This window comes from Schistocerca nitens, chromosome 3, assembly GCF_023898315.1.
Source record: "Schistocerca nitens isolate TAMUIC-IGC-003100 chromosome 3, iqSchNite1.1, whole genome shotgun sequence".
In the NCBI taxonomy this organism is placed as follows: domain Eukaryota; kingdom Metazoa; phylum Arthropoda; class Insecta; order Orthoptera; family Acrididae; genus Schistocerca; species Schistocerca nitens.
Window position 1 is genome coordinate 218850860 of NC_064616.1, and position 13909 is coordinate 218864768.

A 13909-nucleotide genomic window follows, 5' to 3' on the forward strand; every position below is an offset into this window, starting at 1 on the left:
TTTGGACAATATACAGCATAAACAGAAAATTTATGCATTTTCATTACCAATAGCAAAAGACATTACCATTCGAAGTTAGTTATGTACTGATAATTGTTCTGTGAACATATCTGGATTATTTTGGACAGTAATTCATCTCTGTATGTTGTTCCTTCTGCTTTGTCCATATGTATCATCAACTTTTTCACTATTTCCATCAAATTTTTCTTTGAAACCTAGGGGAAAAAGATATTGTAGTTTGTTATTTTCAGTCTGCATTAATCAATCATGTCACATTTTTGGTTTACTATTCATAACTACTGCAAGTCATAACACAATATTTATTAACAAGGAGCTGGTTAGAATCTAATAAATTTAGCTATTTTATAAACAGAAGGTTTATTTTCTTATATCAACAATTTCAAAATCTAAAAAAATGACACTAATGAAGTAGCAAAATATGTTATTGAACAAACCATAATCAGGTAGATTAAAAAAAGAAACAAAATAAAATCCATCTAAGGACATTAGGTAAAGTGACTGGTAATATTTCTAAACTGGAAAACTGGCAATTGTTGTTGTTGTCGATGATTATTATTATTATTATTATTATTGTCACATTGATGATTATGGTGGTGGCGATGGTGGAACGAACTGAATATTTTGTTGTTGTGGACAGTGGAGATGATGTGAGGTCGTTAGTGCCCAAGAAAAAATTATTGTATATGCTGTTACAAACATTTCTTAGACCACACACTTATTTGACAAGAGAGATTCCAAACACAATAGGAAACTATTTCAAGAGAATAACGAAACAAGAAGAAAATTTAACTTTTTAAAATTCAAGAAATTGCACAACAACATTCTATTGAATGGATGTCCATTTAGCAGCTCACAAATCTTACCACAGAAGAGAGTTTTAATTGTGTAGCTGGGGACAATGAAGAGTGCTTGCACAGTGTACTGCTGTACCTCTGCAGCTCATTGTTAGATCAGTACAAGATATATGGTGGAACACAATGTAAATACCTTTGTGGATGCACGTTTCCAGTATTTCAGTACTGTGTGTGTGTGTGTGTGTGTGTGTGTGTGTGTGTGTGTGTGTGTGTGAGCACACGCACGCATGTGCGTGCAAACTTTTAAGGGAAGAAAGAATGTGCTCAGCAATGAAAAGATTCCTATAACAAATTTGGTACAAAAGTGATAACAAAATCAAGGATGCATAATAAATTCATAATAAAATATCAAAATGACTGCTGGAATTATTCAACTCCTATGTAAGGAAAAACCACTTGCTACAAATTACTAAATATTTTCCTGCATACGCAATTGTTGATCACAGGTAAATATTTCCAAGCTCTGAAGCAAACAACAAGTCTAGATGAAAATGCACTTATCTATGAAAGGTTGATAAGTGGTAAAATTTACCATTCCATACAGGAGGTCGAGAGCCCTAAGCCTTATAGACTCATCTTTGTCATCTAAACACTGCATAATTAGATCTTTATGAGCCTGGACTGACTTAGGGTGAGTCTTCAATATTTTTGACATTGCCAGCAATCCAAGATATTTCACTGCAAAAGAAAGTACTTTAAAACATACAACAACAGATGCTGTTAATGTTTGTTAATACTTACTGAGAAAATCCATGGATTACCAAAAGCCTTACGCCTTCAGAAAGTCATAAAAAAGGAAAGAGATACAATGTTCCCATAAGTATTAATTTGCATTTCTTTTCAATTTTAATTAATCTGTCAAACCCTTAGAAAAAGGGAATAATACTTAGTGTGATTATTTCCACCAAACAAAGATGAAATATAAATCTGCAAAAACCTCCTGATTTGTTATTAGAACAGAGCATAACATACTACGAACAATGTTATGAAATTACAACGAGTCACATTTACATATTCACAAGTAGTTTTGAGTGCATTAGCAATTATCTTTAGATGGTTCTATATGCATTTTAATCACTTTTCTGCATAAAAGTCTTTATGTCTGAATCAAAGCAATGATGAGTTTCCATAAAATGTTTCAAAGGTTACCATCATTGTCTACATCACGAAGAAAATACTGATGCAGAGAACATGGCAAGTGCCATAACGTAATTCCCCAGAAACTTTGCTGAGTGGAAGAGCAGTCAAAATAAGCAAACACAGGTCTCTGCTTAGCTGTAAACACTCAGCAGTTTCTGAGAAAACGACGGTTAAGGTTTTCGAAGTACTTCATATACCCTTAAGCAAGTAAATAGTACAACCAAACAGTAGCACACAGTGACCAGCATCGCAGCTTTGCAATTTTGCGCCCCGTACTCTAAACACAATTATTATTTTTATTTTTGTTTCTCATTTATCTACCCATCTACGTGAATCTTTTTCCAATGTATATTGAAATAATGTTGTCCTTGTTTGTCTACTAATTGTATGTCTGATGAGAGAAAATAAAATAAAATAAATAAATAAATGAGAAAATTATTTGAAATTATTTTCGGCGAAATTTGTGTATCGTATCTGGATTCATAATCAATTGCAAGCACCAGTTTTCTGTAAAGTGGTCTGTTACGGTTCTGTTGCCACAAAATTACTGCCAATGCATGAAACCTTCAGCAATGTTATCGATGTTTCCTTCCTGAGTGAGATTTAAATGAAGAAATGTCACTGTGGCAAACCTGCTTCAGTGCAATGCTTGTGATATTTGGAATTTCTATATTTCTACAATCAGCAACCAAGGGAATGCATCAAATCTTCCTGAAGAATAAACATAAGAATAAAATATAAGAACATAAGAACTGGTGTAAGAATGAAATATAACAATTTGAGAATTTGAAAAGATTGTAATGCCTGAAAATGCCATATATACATCTAGAAGGGACTTCCAATAAGTAATGCAACACTTTTTTTTTTCCACAACCAATTTCACTTCAGAAAAATGCGGATTTTGTTGCGGGACATCACGGAATATTTCCATTTCAGCTCCTATAGATTTACGAATTTCTGATAGGTGACGGTTCTATACACAGTCTTTAAAATGGCGTCTATAACGGAGGTGCGTTCCAAGCAGAGTGATGTCACTGAATTTCTGTTGGCAGAAAACCAGAGCATCACAGATGTTCATAGGCACTCGCAGAATGTCCACGGACACATGGCAATGAACAAAAGCAATGCGAGTTGTTGGGTAAGGTGTCTTAATAATCGCAACAAGGTCACGCAAACATGTCATATTTCCCACATGCTGGCTGACCGCACAAAGCTGTGACTACTGCAATGTGTTCATCGCTACTAAAATGCAGTCAAACTTCTCCTTTTCCATGACAATGCATGGTCTCACACAAGTCTGTACACCCAAGAGGAGCTCACAAAACTTCGACTGTTCTTCCTCTTCCATCCTACACCAGGATCTCACACCTTCCGACGTCCATCTGTTTGACCCAATGAAGGATGTACTCTGCACGAAGCAGAACATGGATGATGGGGCGGTTTTTAATGCAGAAAGATGTTGGCTTGAACATCAACCAGTAGAGTGGTACCATGTGGGCATAGACACTTCCCTCCAGGCAAGGTGGTATAAAGCTGTCGCACTGAATGGTGATTATCTTTGAAAATAAGGTTTTGTAGCCAAAATAGTGGGGAATAGTATGGTGTTTTGAAATCCTGAATAAAACCAACCTGCTTTCATAAAAAAAGTGTGTTCCAGTACTTACTGAATGCCCCTTTATTATGTAATGAATGTGAGGCACTTATTGTGAAACCCAGTTATACATTTACAATTAATATAACGCCCAACTTTCCACCTAACTTGATAAGGCATGTATGTGCAGTAAACCTATAGTGACATGAGTAGATAAATGAAAAAATAAATTAATTAAAACATGGATAAACAATAATTAGGTTTCGAACATGGGGCACAAAAGTGAGAGCCTGCAATGCTAGTCACTGTTCTACTATTTTGGCTGAGATAACTGCCACTAAAAGGCATCTAAATTATGTCAAAAACTTTGAACTTGATTTTCTGAGAAATGGTCGAGTCTCTATGAAAAAACCGAGACACGTTGTTCGCATATTTTCACCCCCCTTCCACTGAGCAAAGTTTCTGGGAAATCACATTATGGCACCTGCCATGTTCCCCTTGTGAGTGAAAATTTATGTAATAAAAGCACCTGAAAACTATACACACATTACATTATCAAAGACATTTGGCACAGCCACTTTTTGCAAGCTCACATTAATTATTGTTTCTGTTCAATAAATGACTCTTAGTTCTGCTACTTGCCGCAGTAACCCTTAGGCACTACATGGCAATGTTGAGTGTCTCCAAAGAAATACTGCAGATTTACAAAGTGTGATCAGGTGGCAGACGCTAGAGCTATATACTGAACAGATGTGCTAGGAAAGCTTTAAGAATCACTACAGTTCCATTGTTATGGAAAAAACACTGAATTCTAATTACATTGTAATCATTAGAAATATTGTTAGACTTAAAAAAACATTTACAACTCATCTTTGGCAATCAGGTACCCAAATGATGATCATGCTCACATTTTCTGGTTATTATTTTTTTATTATTAAAATACTTAAAGCTGCCATCATCTCTAAGGTTGGTTTGAACATCATAATGCTTTACTAGGCAAGATCCCATTGTATATGGTATGATATTCCCTTCCTCTGACTTTTGAATCTCCTCAAGCAGCCAATTATAAGGGAACTTGCAGTTTATCATAGACTCCAAACCATAGTGCAAATCGACATTTTTTGCAGCAACAAACATTGCCACTGGCGTAATAAGTGACAAGTAAGAGATAAAAATCCTAAGATCAACTGAGGATCGAACCACAGACCTTTGAATTTGTAGTCCGACACTTCACTACTGAGCTACCACACCACACTACGTTACAAAATCCACTGCACATGTTAATGTGTTATCTCCATCAAATTAATACTACATAATACCACAATATAGTATACACACTTTTTGTTAAAATTTTGGCACTCTAGTCCTCATTAGGTAAAGGCATGAAACACTGAACATACTGTTTATTTGCATCAACAACTGCAAACGTTTGCAGTCAAGCAACAAATCAGTACCTGGGTAGCCACAGAGCTATTCTTCAGGCTTTTTATTTTTAATATCTGATTTTTATGAGAATCTATTTTCTGATACACCAATTTATACAACTGTGGATATATCTTATTACAGCAATATGAAATTCATATATGCTAAATATCTATTGTCACCTTTGTACGCCATTCTTTCTGTTGCTAATGTTACTCATCCTATTAAAAGTGTATGCACTGCAACTGTCCTTCAGCAACTACAATACTCTGCACCATGTGGCATTTATAACGCTCTAATTATGATCAAAATTCATGAGAACGTAAAATAGGTGTACTGTTACGTTAAAAATTACAACACACCAGTACGCCATGTGCACGACTGGAAATACAAGCGCATTCTCCCACACCCATCCCTGAATATTGTATACACTGTAGTTGTCCAGATTGTTTCATACAGAAATTTGCTATATGTGCTAATAAACGTGAATATTACCAAACAAAAAGTTTAATAAAATGGGTTTGCAAAACACTAACACTAATTATTAACATAGACTAGAAAGACTGGTAGCAGCTGACACCGGGGAAGATCAGTTTGGTTTCCGGACCAATATAGGATCTCAAAAAGGCAGTACTGACATTACAATTTATCTTATAAAACAGACTGAAGAAACATAGACCTATGTTTATAGCATTCGCAGATTCAGAGAAAGCTTTTGACAACTTTGACTGAATACACTCCCTCAAATTATTAAGCAGCAGGAATAAAATACCAGGAGTGAAAGGTTATATACAATTTGAAAAGAAAAGAGACTCCAGTTACAAAAGTCGAAGGGCATTGAAGAGTGGCTGTAGTTGAGAAGGGAGTGAGACAGGGTTGTAGTCTATCCACATTACTCAAGCTGTACATTGAGCAAGCACTGAAGCAAAACAAAGAGAAATTTGGAAAATGAACTAAATTTTGGGGAGAAGAAATAAAAATTTGAGGTTTGGTGATGAAATTTTAATTCTGTCAGAGATGGAAAAGAATTCTGAAGATCAGTTTTGCATAATGGATAATGTCTTGAATAGAGGTTATATAATGAACATTGACTTTTAAAGCGGTTATATAATGAACATTGTCTTTTAAAGCAAGGGTAATAGAATGTAGTTGAATTAAACTAGGCAATGCTGAGGGAATTACATTAGTAAATGAGACATTAATTTAATAGAGGAGTTTTGATATTTGGGCAGCAAAATAACTACTGAAGGCAGACGTAGAGAGGGCAGAAAGCAGAACAGCATATCTGGAAAAAAAGAGTATTTTAACACATAAAGTGTTATGAAGTCTTTTCTGAAGGTGTCTGAAGTGTAACTTTTTACGAAAGTGAAATGAGGGTGATCAACACTACAAATAAGGAGAGAGAATAAGCTTTCAAAATATGGTGCTACTGAAGAATACTGAAGATCAGATGGGATGATCAGATTTAACTAATGAAGGCACTGAATGAAAGTGTTGTAAAATTAAATTTATAGTGCAACTTGATTACATGAAAGGATCAGCTGATAGGACTTATCTTGGGGCATTTCAGAATAGTCAATTTGGTGGTGGAAGGAAGTGCTTGGCGTAAAAAAATAGTAGAGAGAGACCAACATTTTGCTAGAGCAAGCTGGTTCAAAAGAATGTAACTTACAGTAGTTATGCAGAGATGCAGAGGCTTGTGCAGGATACACTGGGATGGAGAACTGCATTAAATCAGTGTTCAAACTGAAGATGACGATGACAAGTTTATTTGGTGCATGTAATTTGCAACATGCTCTGTGAATTATACAAACTTATAGATTCAAATATAACTAAATTTACTTTTGTTGTTACGCCTTAAAAATATAAAATTAAAAGATAACAAAAAGCATGCATTTGTTACAATTTGCCTTTGACACAAACTCTGACCATAGCTATGTTGGTTCAGTGACGAAGTACTCTTTGAATGAAAAATTCTTGGGTGAACAAGCAGACTGTTGAGATATATGCACACTATTTAAACAACAAACCAAGTTATCATCAGATGGGCTGACAGACTGTTTGGCACGTACATTAATTCTCTACAGTGTGTTTAGAGACTTAATACATCATCTTAAGTTATCGTTGATAGTGTAGAAGGGACAGGAGAGGCCCTCATGTATAACTTATACTTTTAGATGAGATAAATACGGAAGTTTCAGCACTAAATGGAAGTGGCTGAGGATTTTTGGCCTCTCAAACTTCAACATGTCTACATTTAGTGAGCATAATTACATGATAAAATTTTTGTCTTACTGAATAAAAACACTTCTGTGACAAATTGAAGACCGCTTATTGGTGAGCCTGCTTTGTCCTGTGCAGCTTATTTTCATTTGCATGATGCACTTCAAGATGATCAGGAACATTGCAAATTGCAAGAAGCAGAAGGTGCACCTATTACAGGACTGACAGAGACAACAATCATTACTGGGCACTGGAGACTGATTAGTTACTCTGGAGCAAAAACAGAATCATTTATTTGCTCTGCTACGGGAATCAGTGTGTTGAAGAGGAGGGTGATACAGGATGGCAAAATATCTCTGCAGATGCAACGTGCGTGTATTGTTATGACCCATAAATGAAAAAGTAGCACAGAGTGAGTGCAACATGACCAATCACGACTAAAAGAACCATGTATAGAAGTCTATGAGTAAGGACACCGTCATCAGATTCTTCTATTACAAACACATGGTGTACACTCATACTGTTACAAGATGTACTGCAGCATACTACAGATGGTTCCTGGGCCATTTTTTATAGACAGATTAAATCATGCAACTGTTAAACCTCTTCATGAGAAAAGTGACAAGAAAGACAAATAATTATCATCGAGTTTCCATACTGAGATCTTTTTCTGAAATATTCAAAAAAGTAATGTACTCAAGAGTAGTCTTACATTGAAGTAGAAACAATTTACTTAACATATCACAATTTGGATTACACAATTTTTGTTCAACTCAGAATACTATTTATTCATTCACTCACCAAATATTACAAGTATTAAATAATAACATTTCACCCTATGGAATTTTCTGTTACATTTCCAGGGTGTCACACTCTTAGAAAAACTAAGATTTTATGGAATTGATAGCATTATACACAACTGGTTTTAATCACACTTAACAAACAGTTTGCAAAAAGTTGTGCTGAATAATTCAAGCAATGTTTGAAGGGTTGAAAATTTTAGTGACTGGTGAAATCAAAAAGCATGTCCCACAGAGTTCAATTTTGGATCCACTCCTATTCCTTATATATGTGAATGACCTTCCACTTAACAATCAACTAGCAGAATTGGTACTTTCTGTAGATGATACTAGTGAACCATAGATTTTCATGTTTGTAGGGGCAAAACATCTTCCCCATACATGTGATTAAGAAATTTTGAGGACATAGTTATCAGCTCATTATTTTCTCCTATTGGTTTGTACAGTGCACCTTTAGTACCTGGTCAATGTTGTAATAATATACAAGCCAACTATATAATTACAGTAAAACCTGTTATTACATTACTGTGCCAAAAAGGTAGGAATTTAAGGAGATGGGACCTGGGTATACTGAAAGAACCAGAGGTTGTACAGAGATTCATAAGGAGTGTTACAGAACGATTGACAAGAACAGGGGAAAGGAATACAGTAGAAGAAGAATGTGTAGCTCTGAGAGATGAAACAGTGAAGGCAGCAGAGGGCCAAGTAGATAAAAAGACTAGGGCTAGTAGAAATCCATGGGTAACACAAGAGAAATTGAAATTAATTGACGAAAAGAGAAAATATTAAAAATTGAGTAAATGAAGCAGGAAAAAAGGAATACAAACATCTGAAAAATGAGATCGACGGGAAATGCAAAATGGCTAAGCAGGAATGCTACAGGACAAATGTAAGGATGTAGAAGCCTGTATCACTAGGGGGAAGATTGATGCCGCCAACAGGAAAATTAAAGAGACCTTTGGAGAAATGAGAATCACCTCTATGAATATCAAGAGCTCAGAGGGAAAAACCAGTCCTAAGCAAAGAAGGGAATACAGAAAGGTGGAAGGAGCATATAGAGGGTGATGTACTTGAGGGCAATGTTATGGAAATGGAAGAGGACGTAGATGAAGACAAGATGGGAGATATGATACTGCGTGAAGAATTTGACAGAGCACTGAAAGAATTAAGTCAAAACAAGGCCCTGGGAGGAGACAACATTCCGTTAGGACTACTGATAGCCTTGGGAGTGTCAGCCATGACAAAACTCTTCCATCTAGTGAGCAAGATGTATGAGACAGGCGAAATATCCTCGGACTTAAATAGAAACATAATAATTCCAATTCCAAAGAAAGCAGGTGCTAACAGGTGTGAAAATTACTGAACTATCAGTTTCATAAGTCATGGTTGCAAAATACAAACATGAATTCTATACAGACAAATGGAAAAACTATTAGAAGCTGACACTGGGGCAGATCAGTTTAGATTCCGTAGAAATGGTTAAGAAAAGATGAACCTATTTTTATAGTATTTGTAGACTTAGAGAAAGCATTTGACAATGTTGACTTTCAAAATCTGAAAATGGCAGTGGTCAAATACAGGGAGTGAAAGGTTATTTATAATCTGTACAGAAACCAGATGGAGGTTATAAGAGTCGAAGAGCACGAAGGGGACATAGTGGTTGGGAAGGGAGGGAGACAAGGCTGTAGCCTATTCCCCATGTTATTCAACCTGTATATAGAGCAAGCAGTAAAGGAAACAAAAGAAAAATATGGAATAGGAATTAAAATCCAGGGAGAAGAAATAAAAACCTTGGGGTTTGCCAATGACATTTTAATTCTTCATGGCTGGTTCTACCTCTCTCCTCCTTCACCATATTGCCTTTATTTTGTAATCTAGTGTGATTAACTTTTTCTTGTTATGTATTTGCTTTGATGTCCATATCATTTTCTTTAATATTCTGCAGTATGTCTTGTAACCATTATTTGAATTTCAAAGAAGTAAGCTTTCGTGAAGTGTGTTTTGTTGTGTAAATGCTGTGTAGGGCAACTGTTTTGTTACACCAACAGGAATTTGAGGTTTCTAGAGATGTGACACCTAACGATGTGGGAACTGGGATGGTGACTCATTCATTCACTAGGATGGCAACATTTCCAAGATGGAACTCTCACCATGGATATCCTCCTTAATGGTACCGTATACCCACGATGGCCAGCTTCATTTCATTTTATTATAGCTTACTAGTAATGCTCAGCGTTTGCTGACATGTAACCTTTCTTTCCCTATCAGGTGTGCATTGTTCAGAGGTACTAATACCCCGAATATTCTGGCTAGAGAAATGTAAATTTAATTTCGCATTTTTCATCATATATATGAACCATATGGTATTTAATTTTTCCAAGGATTGTCATTTATGTGATTATACTTCATTTTTTACATGTTTGTTTAACGCAGCACAGCATTTCATTTTTTTAATGCCAGCAAGAAGGAAAATTGGATGTGCCTCTACGAAAAACGCAACCATGTTTCTGGAGAATGTCTTTGTATGTGTTGAAAATAAACTGATGGTTCATATGCTTCTTGTCACTGTCACACATCTTACTGTTGATAACTTCTACGCCTACATTTCTATGCATATTTTGCAAACCACGTAAGTGTATGGCAGTGGGTAAGTCCTAATATACCACTAGGATATTCTCCCATTCTATTCACCTATGGATCAGGAGAAGAGCGACTGTTTAAATGGTTCTGCACACACTGTAATGTGTGACACAACACAAAATGACAGTCTGTAATTTAATCTTGTCTTCACAATTCCTATAGGAGTGTTAAATATATTCCTAGATTCATCACCTTGTGTTGGTTCGAGAAACTTTCTAAGTAGGTTTTCACAAAATAGTGTCAGCTAGTTAAGTTCTTTCAGCACCTTCGTGATACCATCCCATGGGTCGAACAAACCTGTTACCATTCGTGATACCTTTCTTTGTATCTCTTGAATATCCCCTGTTAGTACTGTTTGATATGGGTCCTACACACTAGAGCAATATTCTAGGATGGGTCGCACAACTGTTTTGTATGCAGTCTCCTTTATACACAGATGCATTTCCTAGTATTCTACCAATGAGCCGAAGTCTGCCACCTGCCTTACCTATGACTGAGTTTATGTGATTTCATATTTCATATCACTCCAAAGTGTTACATCCAGGTATTTGTATGAATTGACCTACTCCAACTGTGACTCACTGATATTATTGTCTTAGGTTTTTTAATTTCGTGAAGTGGACAATTTCACAGTTTTGAACATATAAAGTGCAAGTTTCCAATATTTGTACAACATTTAAATCTTATCAAGATTAGACTTAATATTTGTGCAATGTCTTTCAGGCAGTACTTCATTATAGATTAGTGCATGCCCTGTGTAAAGTCTGATGCTACTATCAATACTGTCTGCAAGGTGATTAATATACAACATGAACAGCAAGTGGTTGAACTATCAGTGGCTCAGACAGCAGCAACAGCAGCAGCAGCGGCAGTAGTAGTATTAGTAGTAGTAGTAGTAGTAGTAGTAATAGAGACTCTTGAAGTGTATAACAAAGTACAGCCTTACCCATTTCTTCTAGGACAGGCAATAGAGATGGGACAAATGCATCACACTGGGTGATGAATAAGTAGAAGATAATAAAGGTCTGAATTTGTAAATGCCCGAATTTTTTTCAGTATGAGTGCCAGTCCTTATTCAAATTACACCAATGTTTTAAAAGGTATGGTTGGTTGGTTGATTTGGGGGAGGGGACCAAACAACGAGGTCATCGGTCTCATCAGATTAGAAAAGGATGTGGAAGGAAATTGGCTGCGCCCTTTCAGAGGAACCATCCCAGCATTTGCCTGAAGCAATTTAGGGAAATTACAGAAAACCTATATCAGGATGGTTGGACGTGGGTTTGAACCATTGTCATCCCAAATGCGAGTCCACTGTGGTACAAGACAGAGTAAACAAAACATTTTGGAAGCTGGAATTCTATAAGCAACACTGGGAAATTTGTGAACGTTCCAAGATTCAATAGACAAGGTGAATAAAAGCTCTGATGTAAGTTCTCATGCACGAGGTGATTAGATTCAGCATAACAATCTATGTTTATCTACAGTCACTGTCAAAACATGACATGTTGTAAATTAGTCAGGTATCTGAAATAATGATGATGAAAGGTTTAAAGGATTAAACTGCCAGATTATCAGTCCTCCAATTCAAAGAAAGTGAGAGAAAAAGGTATGACAAGAGAAAGAGAGAATTGTCAGTTTCAGGATCTATGACCATATCACTGTGGCTGAAAATGTCCATGATGATAGCTTTTGCAAGATAGTTATAAGAAAGATAAAACCCAGGCAGCTACAGCCTGTAGCTGACCAATGAAGGATACATCAAGGGTCACCAGAGCCAGCACAACTAAAATGCAGTGAGAAACTAAAATGAGAGGACAGACTAGATAGCAAATTAGCTTAAACAGTTAGATGAACAAAATACGTATATAAAAGTTTACTTCACAGTAATGTTGTCTTTAACACAGAAAGGGGTGCACAATACTGCAACAATTTTTTTTAAATAACGTACCCAGTGCTCTACAATGTCTGACAGACAGCAAAGTAAAATTTTAAAACAAACTGAAAAAGTTTCTCCTATTTGTAGAAGAATTCTTATTATTGTAGTGTGTAAAAGTTTGTGGGCAGGAATTACTAACTCAGATCTGTACATTTTATTTAAAAAAGGAAAAGCTTATAAATTTTCAGCTTGTAGCCACATTTACAAATTAATTTACAATAAGAATGTAAAATGACTCTTTATATATCATTACAATTTATCATACAAATGATCCATGGAACTTGAAACAAGCTCACTAACTAAAAATGCACGACAGTGCAGACGGAGTACGTAACCTAAGACCACTAGGGGCACATACCGCAGCAAGATGTACACTATCCACAACCACCCCGCACAACGGACATTGAGGTGCATTAAATTTTGTTATAAAACCTACTTTCCCTCAGAAATAATAGAAATTTAGTAGCTGCTGTTCCATCATATGCAAGTATCTGAGGAAAGCCTATCTCAGATCAGACAGTGGGACACACTGTGTTAGAATATGGGCTATCATGAGATGACTACCACAGCTGCATTTAGGGGAGTCCTCATGACACAAAAGGAACTTTTATCTAACTTTGGAGTGATCGTAGTCAGCATAGTACGACGGCATCTTTCCAAGAGGCTTGGAACAAAGTATACAATGCCCTGCAGATCCCCTCGACTGCTCTCAGCTTGTGGACAGTTGGGATAGCCTGCCATTCCATATTTCAGATTTTCAAAATTTGATGTCACAGCTGCAATCGTAGGCCTGTGCCCAGAACACAGAATTCAAGTTTATCTTCTGTGATTGCTTCTTTACTGATTTGCCAGCAAGTTTGTCTCCCAGAATACCCACATATCGATACGAATGTTACTGTTTTAACTGAAGTCAACTAATAGGTTTATATGCAACCAAAAGGTTTTTGATGTAGCACTGAAATATGGCTTGTAAACAGATCATTTTGTTGCATTTCTGGTGGAAATTTTAATATACCACAGAGCCCGTGGTATCGTGACCAACTATGCAGTGTATAAACTGCATACTTCTCGTATGAGGGAACACTGTGCACACAGACAAGAGGGGCTGTTGGAGGTCCTTGGATAGAGTTTCTAATCATATCTCAACTACTCTAACCATTTTTTGGCAATTAATAAACAATATGAGCTGTTGGTTGGGAAACAAGAGTCAAGTACCACAGATGAGTAGGCATCCGACATATGACGACGATATAGTTCACCGAGAGTTGGTGGTATCTGATCC

General features: G+C 36.2%; 1 protein-coding gene across 3 annotated transcripts in view; it reads right to left on the reverse strand.

The window, feature by feature from the left end:
* Positions 1–13909, reverse strand: part of LOC126248173 (AP-3 complex subunit delta-1) — a 507526-nt gene that overhangs the window by 333379 nt on the left and 160238 nt on the right. For all 3 annotated transcript variants that reach the window (XM_049948943.1, XM_049948941.1, XM_049948942.1), the window contains exons 12-13: positions 1408–1553; positions 67–215 (exon numbers count right to left, since the gene is read on the reverse strand). In XM_049948943.1, coding sequence (XP_049804900.1) covers positions 67–215; positions 1408–1553 — 295 coding nt within the window. The remainder of the gene's footprint in view (positions 1–66; positions 216–1407; positions 1554–13909) is intronic.